General features: G+C 41.6%; 1 protein-coding gene across 4 annotated transcripts in view; it reads left to right on the forward strand.

The window, feature by feature from the left end:
- LOC144502405 (nucleus accumbens-associated protein 2-like) overlaps window positions 1-17583 on the forward strand; it is a 95022-nt gene that overhangs the window by 67089 nt on the left and 10350 nt on the right. For all 4 annotated transcript variants that reach the window (XM_078226273.1, XM_078226270.1, XM_078226271.1 and 1 more), the window contains exon 3: window positions 12797-12973. In XM_078226273.1, coding sequence (XP_078082399.1) covers window positions 12797-12973 — 177 coding nt within the window. The remainder of the gene's footprint in view (window positions 1-12796; window positions 12974-17583) is intronic.

Consider the following 17583-nt stretch of genomic DNA (forward strand, 5'->3'; position numbering starts at 1 on the left):
TAGAAATAGAATCATAGAAACCCTACAGTACAGAAAGAGGCCATTCGGCCCATCGAGTCTGCACCGACCACAATCCCACCCAGGCCCTACCCCCATATATTTTACTCGCTAATCCCTCTAATCTACGCATCCCAGGACACTAAGGGGCAATTTTAGCATGGCCAATCAACCTAACCCGCACATCTTTGGACTGTGGGAGGAAACCGAAGCACCCGGAGGAAACCCACGCAGACACGAGGAGAATGTGCAAACTCCACACAGATAGTGACCCAAGCCGGGAATCGAACCCAGGTCCCTGGAGCTGTGAAGCAGCAGTGCTAACCACTGTGCTACCGTGCCGCCCTTGATCCTAGTCAACTCTTCTAGCTCCCCTCCCCCCAACCTATCTAGTTTAAATTCTCCCCAGTAACCTTAGCCAACCTACCGGCCAGGATATTGGTCCCCATGTGATTCAAGTTCCACCCGTTTTTTGTATACAGATCACCCCTGCCCCTAAAGAGGTCCCAATGGTCCAGGAACCTGAATCCCTGCCCCCTGCACCAGTCCCTCAGCCACACATTCATCTTCCACCTCACTCCATTCCTGCCCTCACCTTCCCGTGGCACAGGCAGTAATCCTGAGATTACTACCTTTGCTTTCCTCTTTCTCAGCTGTCTCCCTAATTCCCTGTACTCCCTTTTCATGACCCCTTCTCCCTTCCTACCCACATCAGCGGTACCAATATGTACCGCTACCTCAGGCTCCTCTCCCTCCCACCTCAGGATTTCCGGGATGCGACTAGCGACATCCTGGATCCCGGCCCCAGGGAGGCAGACCACCATGCGAGAATCCCGCCTACCTCCGCAGAAACGCCTGTCAGTCCCCTTCACCATCGAGTCCCCGATTAATACCGCCTTCCTCCTCTTTTCCTTAGCCCTCTGAGTTACAGGGCTGGACTCCACTGCGGAGACACGGCCACTGCTGCTTCCCCCAGGCGGGCTGTCCCCCCCAGCAGTACTCAAGCAGGAGTACTTGTTGTGCAGGGGCAAATCCACTGGGGTGCTCTCAACCACCCTAGCCTTACCCTTCCTGGCCATCACCCACTTGGCCTCCTCCCGTTGCCCTGGTGTGACCACCTGATGATAGCTCTTGTCTATCACCTCCTCATTCTCCCTCATCAGCCTAAGATCCTCGAGCTGCAGTTCCAGCTCCCTAACACGGTCCCTCAGGAACCGCAGCTCGACACACCCCTCACAGATGTGGATGTCCGGGAGGCCAGATGCCTCTGAGGAGTCATTTGGACTCGAAGCATTAACTTTGTTTCTTTTTCCACAAATGCAGCCAGACCTGCTGAGTTTTATTGAAGCTTTTCTCCCCTCAACTGCATAGATTATTGCATGAAACCTGCCATTCAACCCAGTGAGCTGGCACTTATCCTCTTAACAAGCAGTTCTTCCAATTTCAACTTCCTATATTTCCTTTTGCTTCAAATGACCTATTTTAAACTAGTCTTAAAAGCTGACATAGTCTCCGTTTCAGTCAATATTCCACAGCCTCGCAACTGACTGTGGAGAAAACAAAATCTTCTCTGCCATAAAGCTTTTTTACCTAAACATGGTCCTCTAGTCATTGTTCTCAACTATTGGGACCCATTATCTCCTATCTACTCTGCTCTGTCCCTTTGTAACTTTAAACACCTCTCCCCTATCTCTTCAGAGTTTCCTGTTCTTGCAAGAATAGTTCATTTTTTAAGCATGGCGCCATTTAATTCTATATTGTTTGAACAGTTTGACAATTACTTCAAAGTGACTTGTTCCTCCTGAAAACCTTTTGCTGAAAATGCGGTGAACCAGGACAAGCTGTTTCTTTTGTAAAATGCAGTGTGAAAAACAGTTTTACATTACAAAGACAATCTCAAACTACTGTCACCTCTCAAATATAAGGCAATGTTTTTCATTTGTGAAATGAAATTATCCAATCAGTACACGGCAATGCAGTCTGATTGTGATTAGGTTAATATCTGGAAGAGTTTTTTTTTCTCCCCTTCCTTTTGGTAGGTTTCCACCCAGCTAATCACAAACCTCAGGACATGGAAGGGCTTGGGGTATTATATTTGTCAGCTTTATTTGTTTATTTTTGATTTGAACACAGCAGTTTAACTTTCTGTTTTTAATGTTAATCTAGAATCTGCAAATATGCATTGCTGGAATGGGATGGGAATTATAGCAAGGTGTGCTTGGTGCAGGGCTTGATGCTGAGAATGGGGTATAGGATACCACGGCCAAAAGTCCCATTTGGACATAAATATTTATCATAATGCTGTGCTGTAATCCCAGCAACATTGGATAATGCTGGCTGAATTAGAGCTAATGTTAATTATAAGTGAAGTATAATTCAAAAATGGATATGCAGAAAACAATGATTTTTCTGAACCCTCTCAACAGCTTCTCTAAATTAGAATTTTATTCTAATTTTCTAGAATTAGCCGGAGCTCAGCAGCCTTGCCTTTCGGCTCCAATCTTTTGTTTTGTACCACTATTGTTGGAAGTGCAGGTGAGGCCAAGGTGACATCTGTGTACTTGGTAAATAACGTACAAACAAGGAGCAGGAGGAGGCCACTCGGTGTCTCAAACCTTCTCTGCCATTCAATATGATCATGGCTGACCTCCGCTTCACATTCCTGCCTATTTCCAATAACCTTTAACCCCATTGCTTATCAAGAATCTATCAACCTCTGCCTTGAAAATATTTTAAGACTCTGCTTCCACTGCCTTTTGAGGAAGAGTACCAAAGACATAACCCTCAAGAGGAAATAATTCTCTTTATCTCTGTTTTAAACGGGAAACACCTTGTTAAATAGTGAGACCATGTTCTAGATTCTCCCACAAGGGGAAATGACTTTCCCACATCCACCCTGTCACAACCCCTCAGGATCTTGCATATTTCAATCAAGTCGCCTCTCACTCTAAACTCCAGCAGATAGAGTCATAGAGGTTTATAGCCTGGAAACAGGCCCTTCGGCCCAATTTGTCCATGCCGCCCTTTTTTTAAAAAAAACCCCTAAACTAATCCCAATTGCCTGCATTTGGCCCATATCCCTCTATACCCATCGTACCCATGTAACTATCTAAATGTTTTTTAAAAGATAAAATTGTACCCGCCTCTACTACTACCTCTGGCAGCTTGTTCTGGACACTCACCACCCTCTGTGGAAAAAATTGGCCCTCTGGACACTTTTGTATCTCTCCCCTCTTACTCCTTATCTCTCTGGGGTATAGAATTCCAAACACTAACCATTCTCTAAGAAATAAACCCAACATATGTGGGAATTTACTCTGCTTTGATTTACTTTACACCTGACGTAGTTTTAAAATATGACACCTAATTAATCCCTGGCACAATATTAAGAAATAATTAATAATTAAGATACAAGCCTAACTTGTACTGTCTAACTTGTCTTTGTAAGACAACCCAACCATTCCAGGTATTAGTCTAGTAAACCTTCTCTGAACTGCTTCCAATGCATTTACATCCTTCCTTAACTAAGGGGACCAATACTGTGCACAGTACTCCAGATGTAATCTAACTGATGCCCTGTACAGCTGAAGCATAACCTCCCTACACTCATTTTCAGTTCCCCTGCTGTAAACGATAACATTCTATTAGCTCTCCTAATTACTTGCTGTACCTGTATACTAACCTTTCATGCACTAAAACATCCAAATCCCTCTGCAATCAAAACATTTAGATAATATGCTTTTTTTATTCTTCCTGCCAAAATGTCAAACCATAGCCAGAGAGATTTAAGGATTGAGAAAGGAACGTGACAGCAAAGGAGGAGATGGGGAGTGAATTGGGAGTCAAATTAGATATAGAAATCAAGACGAGGAAAAATTGAGTTGGGAAAGAGAAAACAAAGGAAAAGTAAGAAAGCATTTTGTAAATTTAAAATTTTTGGAAATAGTTTGCTACCTGGCCTCCAAGGTTGAGTGGGTGTGTCAAGACCATAAATCACTTTAATAACAGAGGACTTTGTGCAGTGAGATAGTTCTAATTTTCTGCAGTGATTTTAATTTGTATTTGTGGTGGGAAGGATGATGGCAAACTTCAGTTTTTGCAAGGTTGGGTGGTGCAAGTAAATCATCCAGTGATTTGTGGGAAAACTTCTCTTCACTACAAATTGCTGTTTTCTTTACATTCCAATAGGAGTGGATACATTAAACTCATTTTCCCAGCAAATTCTGGTCCCTTTTCAAAGAAATGGACTGACTTCAGTGGGCCTTTTGTCAATTCGTAGTTGAGTTGTCATAGAAGCTGTTCTATCAAAACGTTTAAACTGTAAAGGAGTCAGAGTAGCTTTATATTAGAATCTGGTGTTAGAAGTAATCAGAACCTGTATTCCTGCATTAAGAATATTTAGTATCTAAATCTTAACTTTGTATTCAGAGAAAGCTTTTCTGATCAAAGTCTTTTATTTTTGGTTTTTGGATTTTTTCACCTGGGTCCTACTTTGTTTGCCCCCTCCCCCCACATGGGTTTCCTCCAGGTGCTCCAGTTTCCTCCCACAGTCCAAAAATGTGCAGGGCCTGGATAATGTTCTTTCGGAGAGTTGGTGGAGACTCAATGGGCCAAATGGCAGCCTCCTGCACCATAAGGATTCTATGGTTCTATGTTGTCTATGTGGAGTTTAAGATAAAGTGTTTGACAAAGTACCACATAAAAGGTTGGTTAATAAAAAAATTGAGGCATTTGGAATAGAAGGGTCAGTATCCAATTGGATTTTTAAAAAAATGACTCGGTGATCGAAAACAGCAAGCCATATTAGGTAGTTGCTTTTCAGACTGCAGGATGGGAGACAGTCTCCACCCCCCCCCCCCCCCCCCCCCCCGCCCCGGATCAGTACTGCTGCTTTTGTTATACCTGGATATTCAAGACTTGGATTTTGAAGAACTGAATAAAATTTCACAGTTTACGATGATGTCACACTTTGGAGTGGCCAACTGAGGATGAAATAAGTTGTCTGCAATAGAATATAGATGGGTAGCAGCATTGGCAGACAAGGGGCAGATTGAATTTAATACACAAGTGTGAAGTGATGCATTTTGGCAAAAAGATATGGAGAGGTAATATAGACTTAATTACGCACTTCTAAAGTGTGCAGGAGCAACGGGGCCTCTGGGTGCATGTGCATCAATCTTTGAATATGGACATGTTGAGGAAGTGGTTAGCAAAGCATATGGGATCTGGGCTTCATAAATAAAGGCATCAAATACAAAAGGAGGGAAGTTATGCTGAACCTTCAGGAAACTCCTAATTTAGCCCCTGCTTGAGTTTTGTGTCTGGTTCTTGTCACCACACATCAGGAAGGATGTGTAGATCCTTGAGAGGGTGCAGAGAAGATTTAGAATGTTTCCAGAGATGAGGGGCTTAGCTACCAGGTTAGATGGGAAAGGTTGAGATTGTTCTCTTTGAAGTAAAGGAGATTGAAGGAAGATTTGATGGAGATCTGCAAGGTTATGACAGGCTTACGTATGCCAGATGAGGAAAAACTCTTCCCATTAGCTGTTGGCACAAGAGCGAGGGGAGACGGATTTAAGATTTTGGGCAAGTGTTGAAGGGGGAATGTGAAGAATATTTTTATGCAGTGTGTGATAATGAGTGGTGAACACAAAAACAATCCATGATCTCAAAAGGAAATTGGATGGGTACTTAAAGGAAATAAACTTGCAAAGCAGAGGTGGTAGTGATACATAAGGATTGTTCTGACAGGAGCTGCCATGGGCCTGATGGACAAAATGCCCTCTTGTGCTGCAAATGACATTGTTTCATGCCTACTTTATTGTTGCCGACATAATGATGTGACCATTGTTTTAATTTCCGTAGAGCAATTAATAGCATATCTGCATAGATATCACTCATTAGCTGGTTGGCTATGTATTGCGCTTTGCTACCTGGATTGTGCAGTAGCTTTTAAAAACAACTATAGTTAATCCTGAGGGTACTTTGCGCTCCATTCCTTCACACTGTTTTTACTACTAGCGTAATTGCCATCTCTGAATTGGTAGTAACTTCAGGTCAATTGTTCCATTTAAAGGTCAAAAAGCTGATGTTTCTACTTAGCCTCTGTTTTTACGCCTTCCCCAGTGTGTCCAATGATCCAGTAAATGAAATGTTCTGATCTATTTAACTTGGTTTCATATAGCTAGTTAAACCTCTGTTTAGGGTACAGTCCTTTTCTAAATGTCACACCATTTATCTTGATTGGATTTCCTCGTTATGTTTTCCATTTATAACCACCTGCCTTGTTACATGCCAACTCATTGAGGCCAATTGACTGCTGCTGCTGCATTGCATTGTCCTTTATAATGCCAGTGTCGTCACTGTGATTGTTTGAACAGCCATGCCACAGTTGGCAAAAAAAATTGCAACTAAAAAAAAAACTCTGCCTTACTGTGAAACAGCAGGTGGTATTCTGTCACCATCCACATTTCAATTGTTAACCTTCCGAATTAATGCCAGAATGATTATTGGTCAATGTCTTGTGTAAATTGTCACCTCATTGCGCAGTGTGCTGATTTTTTGTGCAGGGTGTGCTTGGTCTCTTTCTCGTGTTTGTCTTCCCACCTACACCCAGGATATTGTACCCCATACAAAAAGAACATTATTTTGTCAAAACTTGCCCATCTGTTGATGGATGCTCCAATTCTGGCCCCAATTTTAATCAGTGCACCATTGGCACCATGCCTTCACTGCCAGAGCTGTAAGCTCCAAAAGGTTCCTCCCCAAAATCTCTCTGCTCCTTAAAACCAACTGTTTTGATCAAGACTGAGAGTCTGAGAGGAATGAAGTTACAGCTATCTGATAGCATTTAATTCAACATAGAAACATAGAAGATAGGAGCAGGAGGAGGCTATTTGGCCCTTCGAGCCTGCTCCACCATTCATCACGATCATGGCAGATCGTTCTACTCAATAACCTGATCCTGCTTTTTCCCCCATAACCTTTGATTCCATTCGCCCCAAGTGCTATACCTAGCCGCCTCTTGAATACATTCAATACTGTCATCCCCGGAATCAGCCTGGTAAACCTTCGCTGCACTCCTTCGAGAGCAAGAACATCCTTCCTCAGAGAAGGAGACCAGAACTGCGCACAATACCCTAGGTGTGGCCTCACCAAGGCCCTGTATAAGTGCAACAACACATCCCTGCTCCTGTACTCAACCTCTCGCAATGAAAGCCAACATACCATTTGCCGCCTTGACTGCCTGCTGCATCTCCATGCTTACATTCAGTGACTGGAGAACAAGGACATCCAGGTCCTGCTGCACACTCCCCTCTCCCAATTTACAACCATTCAGGTGGTAAAGGTTGTAAATATTACAACCTCCAGAATAAAACTGCTGTCCCATGACCTATCCCTAATATCTCCTGATGTGGGTGGCAGTTGGATTTTGTTTGATTGCACTCCTGTGAATCACCTTGAGATGTTTTGCCACATAAAAGAAAAAATATACATGTTGATGCTATGTCCCTTATTCACCATGGCAATCCAATAGAGCTTCAGTAGGCTACTTACCCAAGGATGACTGAATTTCCATAACAAATTATACATTTGTTTATAATTACACAAGAAGTCACTGCACAGAATAGGGAATAGTTCTGAAAACCCAAAATACAGTACAAAAAATATAGTAAAATAAATTTTACCAAGAAACCTGCCGAACACTTCCATTTACTTAATTATAACCTGGTTGAGTTTTTTCCTCCCTAAAATGTTAAAAGTTACTTGAGATTTAATTCTGATTAAACATCTATGTTCCAGTCTAGCTGTTTTTATCCTGGGGAACTTCTGAATGTAGTCGCTTCAGTGTTTGCAAAGCTACGTAAAGTTTCTAATCTGGCAAGGTTAATTAAGCTCCGTTTTGTTCATTGATATTGAGGAATTCATGGTTTCAAATATCAACATAGATACCCTGTGCAACTATTGGTTTAATTCAGTAGAGTCATTTCTGCCCATCAAACCCCAGTGAAGACTTTTGTACGACGTTACACAAACCTCGAAGTTTCTTTGGAGAAATTTGCACTTGGAAAACATGGCCCAAAAATTGGCCTTAGAATCTACCACTTATGAAGTTGCAGTTATCTAATAACATTTAATTCAAAGACTCTGGCTAGATATTGCAACCTCCTGAATAAAGTTGCTATCGTATGGCTGAGCAAAAAGCAACAAGGGCATCATGTGAGTATGTAGGGTCTGATTACAAGCAAAGTTCTTGCATTGAGAAGTTCTAAATGACCAGGTTTTTTTTAATTGGCCTATCACTGGATTTTGGATTGCGAAGGAAGTTGCCCTGCCTGTTAAAATGAGACTTGCTTGGAATTAAGTAAAATTTACTGCACAAAAAAACGGGCCATTTGGCACAACTACTCTGCGCCAGTATTTAGGCTGCACATGAGCCTCTTCCCACTCTACTTCAGCTAACCCTATCAATATATTCTTCCATTCCATTCTCCATATACTTGCAGTTTCTTCTTAAATACGTCTATGCTATTTGCCTCTACTGTTCAAGTAGAGGTTGCTCCACATTCTCACTGCACCATGGGTGAAGTAGCTCCTCCTGAATTCCATTTTGGACAATAAATAACCACTCCTGCACGAGGAAGCACTTTCTCTACGTCTACCCTATCAAACAACTTCATAAGCTTAAAGACCTCTGTCAGCTCTTCTCTAAACTTCTGTTGGAAAGAAAAAGGAGCCCCAAATTAATAGAAGGCCAAATGTGTGATATTCAGTTGGCCATTGGAATGAGAACCTGAAGTTACTCAGGAGATAGTTTCGGTCTGGTTACTTATTCCCATCTACACTCCATGAGCATTTAAAAAAATTATTCATTTATGGAATGTGGGTGTCGCTGGTTAGGCCAACATTTATTGCCCATCCCTAGTTGTCTTTGAGAAGGTTGTGGTGAACTGCTGCAGTTCCTGAGGTGTAGGTACGCACAGTGCTGTTGGGGAGAGAGTTCCAGGATATAGCAGTATATTTCCAAGCCATGTTGTTGGTGGAGGCTGACTCTTTTATACAATCGAGCAGACTTTACACTTAAATCATCGGACAGGAAATTCAGGCTAGGTCTAACGGATGATTGGTCTGCATGGATTCTGTGACCTGATTTGCTCACATCTATGTGGCTAGTACAGACCAAACAAAGTGATGCTATGGCCACATTGATGTAGAGGGATTACCCACTAGTCCAAAGATGTGTGGGTTGGGTAAATTGACCATGGTAAACTGCCCCTTAATGTCGGGGGGGCTAGCAGGGTAAATATGTAGGGTTACGGGGATAGGGTCTGGGTGGGATTGTTGATGCAGGCTCGATGGGCCAAATGGCCGCCTCCTGCACTTTAGGGATTCTGTTCTATGATTCTATAAGTGACTTGGAGAAGAGCCTACAGGTGGTTGTGTTCCCAGTTATCTGCTGCTCTTGTCCTTCTAGAAGCTTTCATCAATATTATTGTAGAAAGCCTGCTCAATACCTGTTGGAAAAGCTTTATTAGTTTCAATCTTTTTGGCTGATCTATTTCTTTTTGTATGAAAGTGTTGTTCTGACCAATTTGCTTTCATTTGAGCACTGAAAGCACTTGGCTAAAATTGCTCTACAATCCTACTGGTCTTGTAATATTGAATATAGTACTAATTTCTGTTAATTTTGTGGTTACGTATTGTATGTCCTTACGTAGGTTGTTTTCAATTGATTTTTCCTGCTTCAGGGCACAGATCTTTGCTAGTGTCTCTAGTCTTTAGGAGGGACGCACAAGAGTGACGTTCTCCTTTCCAACCATTCTTCTGTCTAACCATTGCTCAGCGCGTCTTTCAATGACCCACCTGCAGACAGGATCTTGTGGCATTGGGAATCATTATTATGAAGCGGTTTTGTACGCTTGTGAAACTGTGGTGCACTAAATGCTTATCACCGAGTGCCAGCTCTTCCTCTTTTCCGGCAAGTATTTCCACTATCTGGCCTGACGTTTCAGTTGAAGGTCATCCTGTGCTTGTCCACGTTGCTAGTAACTGTCCCAAAATATTCTGTATGGTTTGCTTGTATGGTGGGAGGATAATACCATTTGATCACTGACAGGTAAGTAATCCTTTATAAGGGTTAAGGTGATCAACTTGTGGGTAAAGTTAGTGGCTTATGTGTATTAGGTGAACCCTTTAGCTATTACATTTATAAAAATGAATTGATGAAGCTATTCTTTGTGAATTTATTTTAGATTCTAGCATTATTGTACCTTGGAGAAATATTGAGACTAATCATTTTTAAAATGTATTCTCCTGTTTTTGGTATCACTGGTATTTATTACACATTCCTAGTTGCCCTGTCTGAATAGCTTGCCAGACTACTTCAAAGGCTACTTAATCAGACTGTTTATAGTCTCAAAGTTTTATTTGAATCTGAGCTGATCTTCCATGTCGTCTTCACCACCATGACCCAATTCTGTAATATCACCCATCTGTCCTCCCTCAGCAACATGCTGCTGGTGCCCTCAATCATGCATTTGTTACTGCCAAACTTGACTACTACAATGCGCTCCTGATCAACCTCCCATCTTCCACCTTCCTCAAACTTCAGCTTAGCCAAAACCTTGTTCTCCATATTCTAACTGGCACCAAGCACTGGCTCATATTTCAAAAACTTGCTGATCTGTTTTGGCTCCTGATCCAGCAGCTCCTCAAATTTAAAATTCACAGCCTTAAATTCAGACCCCTTAATGGCTTTAATGGTCTCTGTTCCCTCTTCCAGATCTATAACCCTCCAAGAAGTCTACTTTCCTCCATGAAGTCTTTCTCTCCAAATCTATCTTCTTGTGCATCCCAGATTCATTTTATCTAATCATTGGTGGCCTTCAGTTGCCTAAGGCCTGAGTTCTGGAATTCCTTCTTTGCTTCTCTCCCTACTCCCATTTCCTTTAAGATGTTCCATCAAAACTAACTCTTCTGTTTGCTAACACTCCTGTAAGGTAGCTTGGGACGTATATAAATGCAAATTATTAACAGCGAAAGCATTTCCTCTGGGAAGTTGGGTGTGGTGAGGATAAATTTCTTTATGCAGAGGCTTGTCGAAGCATGGAATACTTGCTGCAGGAAGTTATGAGAGTGGTCATTGCATCTTTTAAGTGAGGAATGTGTTTGAAGTGGAGGACAATGCAGGCTATGGGGGGTGCACAGGACAGTGGAATTAGCTTGGAATTATTCTAACAAAGGGCCGGTACAGAAATGTTTGGTTGAATGGCCTCCTATGCTGTACACACTTATTGATCACTATTGGGTAGCTTTGAACATAATATATCATTCGTCAGTGGTCTTTTCAAAACCTAGCAGATCATTGGTACCAATTAAATCACAAAACAAAGCCAATGTCGAGTAAACAAATTAATGGCTTCACCACCTCATTGCTGTTTGTGGGACATTGCAGTATGCAAATTGACTGTCATGTACTGAACTGAACTCCAAAAGTACTTAATTGATTGAAAATGGTTTGGAACAACTAGCGGTTGAGAGACTGTTTAAATGCAAGTCTATGCTTTTGCATTTAATACTCTTGACCAAAAGACGAATGTTGCAGGCTTTTTGGTTTTTTAATTATGGTTATGTTGATGTTGGTAGGGAAGTTGTGGGCAATAATTGAGTGACATTGTAAAGATACGAACATGAATTCCAGGGCAAATAAATTGCAAGCTTCCTATTCTTTGAAATGAGTTACTTTACTTGTATCTGTGCTCTCATTAAACCTCAAATTTGATAAACATACAGTTTTTAAATTCTTGATCATGGGTGTGTAGAATTAAGACAACTGTAAAAGAAGAGGTGACATGAGGAAAAGCCTTTCTATACATGTTTAGCATTTGGAATGCACTGCTAGATAGGGTGTTGGTATAGATTTGATAGTAGCTGTTGGGGTATTGGATAAACATTTGAGGGAGAAAGAATTGCAGGGATTTGGGCAAGATAAGGGGAGCAAGTTTAACTCTTCCAAAAAAACTGGTGGAGATTTGACGCCTGAAAGACATGTTGGTTAGATGCATTGGCCGTGCTAAATTCTCCCTCAGTGTACCGAACAGGCGCCGGAGTGTGGCAACTAGAGGATTTTCACAGTAACTTCATTGCAGTATTAATGCAAGCCTACTTGTGACGCTAATAAATAAACTTCAAACTAAATGGCATCCTTCTCTGTCTTAATGTTCTATGATTCTAGTAAATCACTCGAACCTTTTAATTAGTGTAATTCTGCAAAAGAGTGGTACAATAAAAACTTGGGAGAATTCCCGGTCTGTGAACATTCAGATTTTTCAGTGTGTTTTTAACACATTTGTTTTAACTTCAATTTTTTTAGCATTAGCAGAAACAATCAGTTTCAAATCGTAAAATACTTTGCAGCAAATACTGGGCAGACTTTCCATTTTATCATAATAAGCAGGTTCCCTGTGAATCACCGGAGATGTTGAACGATTGATGAAGCTCTTTAATGATTGCCAGCATCAAACTGAGACCAAAAAGACTTTTGACTGAGCATTAGTCACATTTACACACAGATTTAACCACAGGTATTTTCAGTTGAAAGTATTTTATTGAGGAGAAACAGTGATTTGCTTTTATTGTGATTTCAAAAAAATCCAAATTTTCCTGCATCTTTAAGATGGTATGCAACCTCAAATTTCCTTCTCCCCAACCACTCCAATTTGTTAATTTGAATGTCACCTCTGCAGTGTTATGACACATTGCTTTAATTAAATGTTTTTTTTACATATTTATCTTTTAGCACAAGAGAAAGGTGGGCAATTGGCAAGCCACATGACAGTGGAAAATCGCTCCTGTGTGCTTGTTCGTCGTGACCTGGTCGCACTTCCTGCTAGTCTCATCAGTCAGATTGGTTACAGATGTCACCCGAAGCTGTACTCGGAGGGTGATCCCGGTGAGAAGCTAGAACTTGTCTCAGGTAAGCATTTAAATCTTGATCAGTCACGTGTGTATGAGGTGCAAGGCTTTCAGATTTACTGAGCCGATGGAAGGGGCTTGCTGATTCTTGACTTCGGAGGGCTTCTCCACACCACGTTTGTTTAGGAAACCATCGAGCCTAGTGCATGTTTTATTGCTGCTACTTTTGAGTTGCTTGATTTTTATTTTTTTAACTACTTGTGATGGATGGGACTTTGTTATAACCCCACTTGGGCAGGAGAGCTGAGAAGTGGAAATTCTAAAGAGGTCTTCTGGAGCAGCTTGCAGAAGCTGTGCTGGACATTGATTTACTCCAAGTGCGGTACTCCAGCCCAGAAGGGAGGTGATATTCCTAAAATCAAATTCAGTGGCGGGGAGTGCAGGGGGCATGGTGGGCAAATGAATTATTGGTCAGCATTCCTTGATGATCACTAGCTGTACACCACTGCACTGATGATATGGATGTGCTCTGGTCTAGTGGTGATTCATCTTTTGGCTCTTTTTCTGATTTTGTTGACTAGCTTAAATACTGTACTGTAGAACATTTTTTTGAAATACAATAAAAGATAACCCTATTCATAGGGTTGATAACCCAATGATTGAGCATAGATAGGATCAAGTTGAGCTGTGACAATCAGCAGGGATGGCATTTTAGAAGCAAGGATCCTGGACTGACCTTTACATTTTGCTCCCCTTTTCCCTTTTTGCCTCTTACCTTGGCTCAGTTGTGTTGCTGGAGCCAATTGGAGTGTCTGTGTCTCTCCATTGCTCAATTCATCTAATTGGAGTTGGGGTAGGCCACAATTGGAGAGATTTATTGCCCCTATGATCTGGCTCTCAAAATGCAAACAATTCAGTCCTTTTTTTTTGCATTTCTAGAATTTTCTGCAATGACCTTGTTGAAGTGTTAATGCTCTGGAGATTGGACAAATGCTTTTTCTTGGCATTGTTGTCTCAGAACACCAAGATTGGTTGATAACAGGAGCTTAAAATATGTGCAAATTCACGAGGGCATTAATTCAAACTTTAAATGTGACCCCTGACTTGATATCTACTGAAGCAATTAGTGAGCTGTAAGTATTGGACTGGGGTAGACAGCAGGCAGTTTGTTTACATGACATGGGGACTTTCAGTAACTACTTTAACAGTGTTAATGTAAGCCTACTTGTGACATTAATAAACTTTTTAAAAAACTTTACATGTAAGAGAATATTCTAGGAGTCATAATTTGATGCTTTACAACTGTTTGAGATGGGCTTAATGAGCTAGCCAATCTTTTCTTGTTTGATGCTTCTATGTATGTCGTACTGTGGGGACATTTTGAGAAACGAAATGTCTGCTTTTTGCTGCCAATAGCATGTAGATTTTAAACAGGCATTTAAAATGTTTTTCAATGATGGGGCAGTAGTTGCCTGAGAACAGGCAGTAGATTTGGAGCACATGGAGCTATCCTGCAGATCTGTGGAATGCTATTTTACTTAATGAACAATAATTGTATGTTTTGGTATTGTCCGTATCCTGCTTTCCTCTGCATGTGTGCTATACAAGTGGAGATCATGCAGCTCCAAGAGTAAACATGCCAAGCCAACATCCGTTACAGAAGTCTTATTTGAGCCACGGGTGATCTTCTCTCAGTTAGCAGTTTTATCAACTAATTAGGCTTTTGGCATTTTAAATGCACATGTTTCACGTTTATGCCCAGCAGGATAAAATTGTTTTCAAACAATTGGCTCTTTTCTGTGACTTACTGACCAGCCTCTATTCCAGTCTTATTCCTGCAAGTTGACCTCTGCTAATTGTCCAACTGCACTCCATTAACTTTGTTTCTGTCTGCAAGCAGAAAAGCCTTCTCACCCAAGTGTTCAAATCTCCCCATGACTTTACTCCTCTCTATCTCTGTGATCTCCCTGGGCAATTTGCTGCTCACATCTCCCTTCATTCCTTCAATTCTGGCCTCTTGTACAATCCCAGTTATTTTCAGTCACTCCACCATTGGCGGCCATGCCTTCAGTCTCGTAAGTCCTAAGCTCTACAATTCTCTCCCAAAATCTTTCTGCATGTCTGCCTTTTGACCAAGTGTTTCATCACTTGTCCTTTACGTGGCACAGTGTCAGATTTTGTGTAATACACCTATGAAGTGCCTTGAAATGTTTTTATTACACTAATAGACCCTCTATAAATGCATGTTGCTGCTTCAAAACTATTTCCAGCCACTTGATTTTTTTAAAAGGTCTGCAATATGCAGTGAACATAGTGTTTGTTCACCTTTCACTTGCTACAGCAATAGAAATATCCAGTGTGGCATTTTTTATTCTTCATGGGATATGGGTGTCACTGGCTGACCAGCATTTATTGCCCATCCCTAGTTGCCCTTGTTCAGATGGCAGTTGATAGGTTTTTAATAGGTTGTGTTCATCTAGTACATTTTATAGAATCATAGAATCCCTTCTGTGCAGGAGGAGGCCATTCGGCCCATCGGCCCACATTACTGTGGCTCTGGAGTCACATGTAGGCCGGACCAGGTAAGGAGGGCAGATTTCCTTCCCTAAAAGACATTAGTGAACCAGATGGGTTTTTCCGACGATTGACAATGGTTTCATGGTCATCAGTAGATTCTTTATTCCAGATATTTTTAGTGAGTTCAAATTCCACCACCTGCCCTGGTGGGATTCGAACCCGAGTCTTCAGAACATTGGCTAAATTTCTGGGTTAATAGTTGAGTGATAATACCCAAGGCCATCGCCTCCCCTGTAAGTGTAAAAATTGCAAAGTACAAATAATCTCTGACTACTGTTTTACTTCTATTGTTTGTAATGCTACCTTTTCAACCAGTGAATACGTCAAGTGATTTTTCTTCCCTCCCAGGAGGGAGGTACATAACCTTTGGTCAATATTTCTCTGGCTAAGCTGAGTTAGAATCCTGCCTATCACATTAGTGCAGTACCTACACCAATGCTGCATTTCTAGGTTGTCAGTTGCTAACGTTTTTCCTCTGATTTGTTTCTGGGTTCAATCAAGTGTTCAAAAAGCACGCAAAAAATGTTTTAGTTAGAAAGTATTTTGAGATCAGGCCAAAAAGAACACCACAAAGAAGCCTTCAAAAGATTTTTTCCAGTGAAATGAATGTGTGAAAGGTATGCAGTCATTTATGCTTCCTGACTCTCTCTCTTTAGTAGGTTGTGTTCAACTGGTACATCTTATAGAATCATAGAATCCCTACAGTGCAGGAGGAGGCCATTCGGCCCATCGAGCCTGCACCGACGACAATCTCACCCAGGCCCTATTCCTGTAATCCGAGTATTTTGCCCACTAATCTCCCGACACTAAGGGGCAATTTAGCATGGCCTAACAACCTAACCACAATCTTTGGACTGTGGGAGGAAACCCACGCAGACATGGAGAGAACGTGCAAACGCCACACAGTCACTTTCGGCCGGAGTTGAACCCAGGTCCCTGGGATAGGATGGAGGATAAGGAAACCTTGCACTTCTGGGGTTTAGTGCAAGCCGGAATGGCATGTCTTGATTCTGAGGTTTGGAGTTTGCTCTGCAGTTTTCGGTTGCAGATTCCACTCCTGACCTGACCCATGGCCCCATTTCCTGCCTCAGTTGCAACATGGACACAGATGTTCATCGCCAGCACTTTTCATGATTTAAAGGGGGTCTGATATTGCACCAATGAATTTTTGTGGCATTTTCACCATCCTATTGATTCTTGAGAATGTGTTAGATACACCAATACTTCACGTAAAAGAGTAAATGCATCAGTGACTCCCTGTAACACATAAAAATGAATGGAACAAAACTTGTGCTTAAGTTTTAAGTTCTAACGCAGGAGTTTAGAAAGGGATATTTTGAAATTTTACATCAACAGGAAATTTTATAATTACAAAAATAGATTATCACACAAGGCTCCAAGTTGCACTGTGTGATATCTTATCTATTCTATTGAAGCAGGCATTAGGTTAACACCCTTTTAACATCCAGATGCTAATGCAGGTTAAATTATATTGAGTCTCATCTCTTTACTATCAGTAGCCTTTCCACCACCTACATGGCACAATTAACTGGTGTGATGGAATACTGTCCAGTTGTCTGGATGGGTGCAGCTGCAACAAAACTGCAGTTCATCCACTCCCTGCTCCATAGACAGACTGACTGCACTGTCTACAAGATGCTCTACACCCTGCAAGGCTTCATAAATAGTACTTTCAAACCCATGACATCTGTCGCCTAGTGGACAAGGGAAGGAGGTGGTCTTCCCATCCCGCCACTTCCCTCCAAATCGTGGAACTCCCTCTAACAGCACCATGGGAGAACTTTTCACCACATAAAACTGCAGTACTTGAAGAAGTGGGCACAGTGGCGCTTTCTCAAGGGTAACAAATGCTGGTCATGGCAGCAAAGTCAACAGTTCTGAATACAGTTTTATGACCATGCTGACCTTCCACCTTCTCGCAGGGGAAAAAAGATACTCTTGTTTGAATTTCAGGTACCTGCATCCTCTTGCACCTAAAATACTAGCTTTGGGAAGATCAAATCATTCAAAATGGGACTGTTGGCAACAAAATAAATTAAGAACCAACCTTGCCAATGTTTTGGTACCAAATTT

Source organism: Mustelus asterias, chromosome 13 (genome assembly GCF_964213995.1).
Source record: "Mustelus asterias chromosome 13, sMusAst1.hap1.1, whole genome shotgun sequence".
NCBI classification, from domain to species: domain Eukaryota; kingdom Metazoa; phylum Chordata; class Chondrichthyes; order Carcharhiniformes; family Triakidae; genus Mustelus; species Mustelus asterias.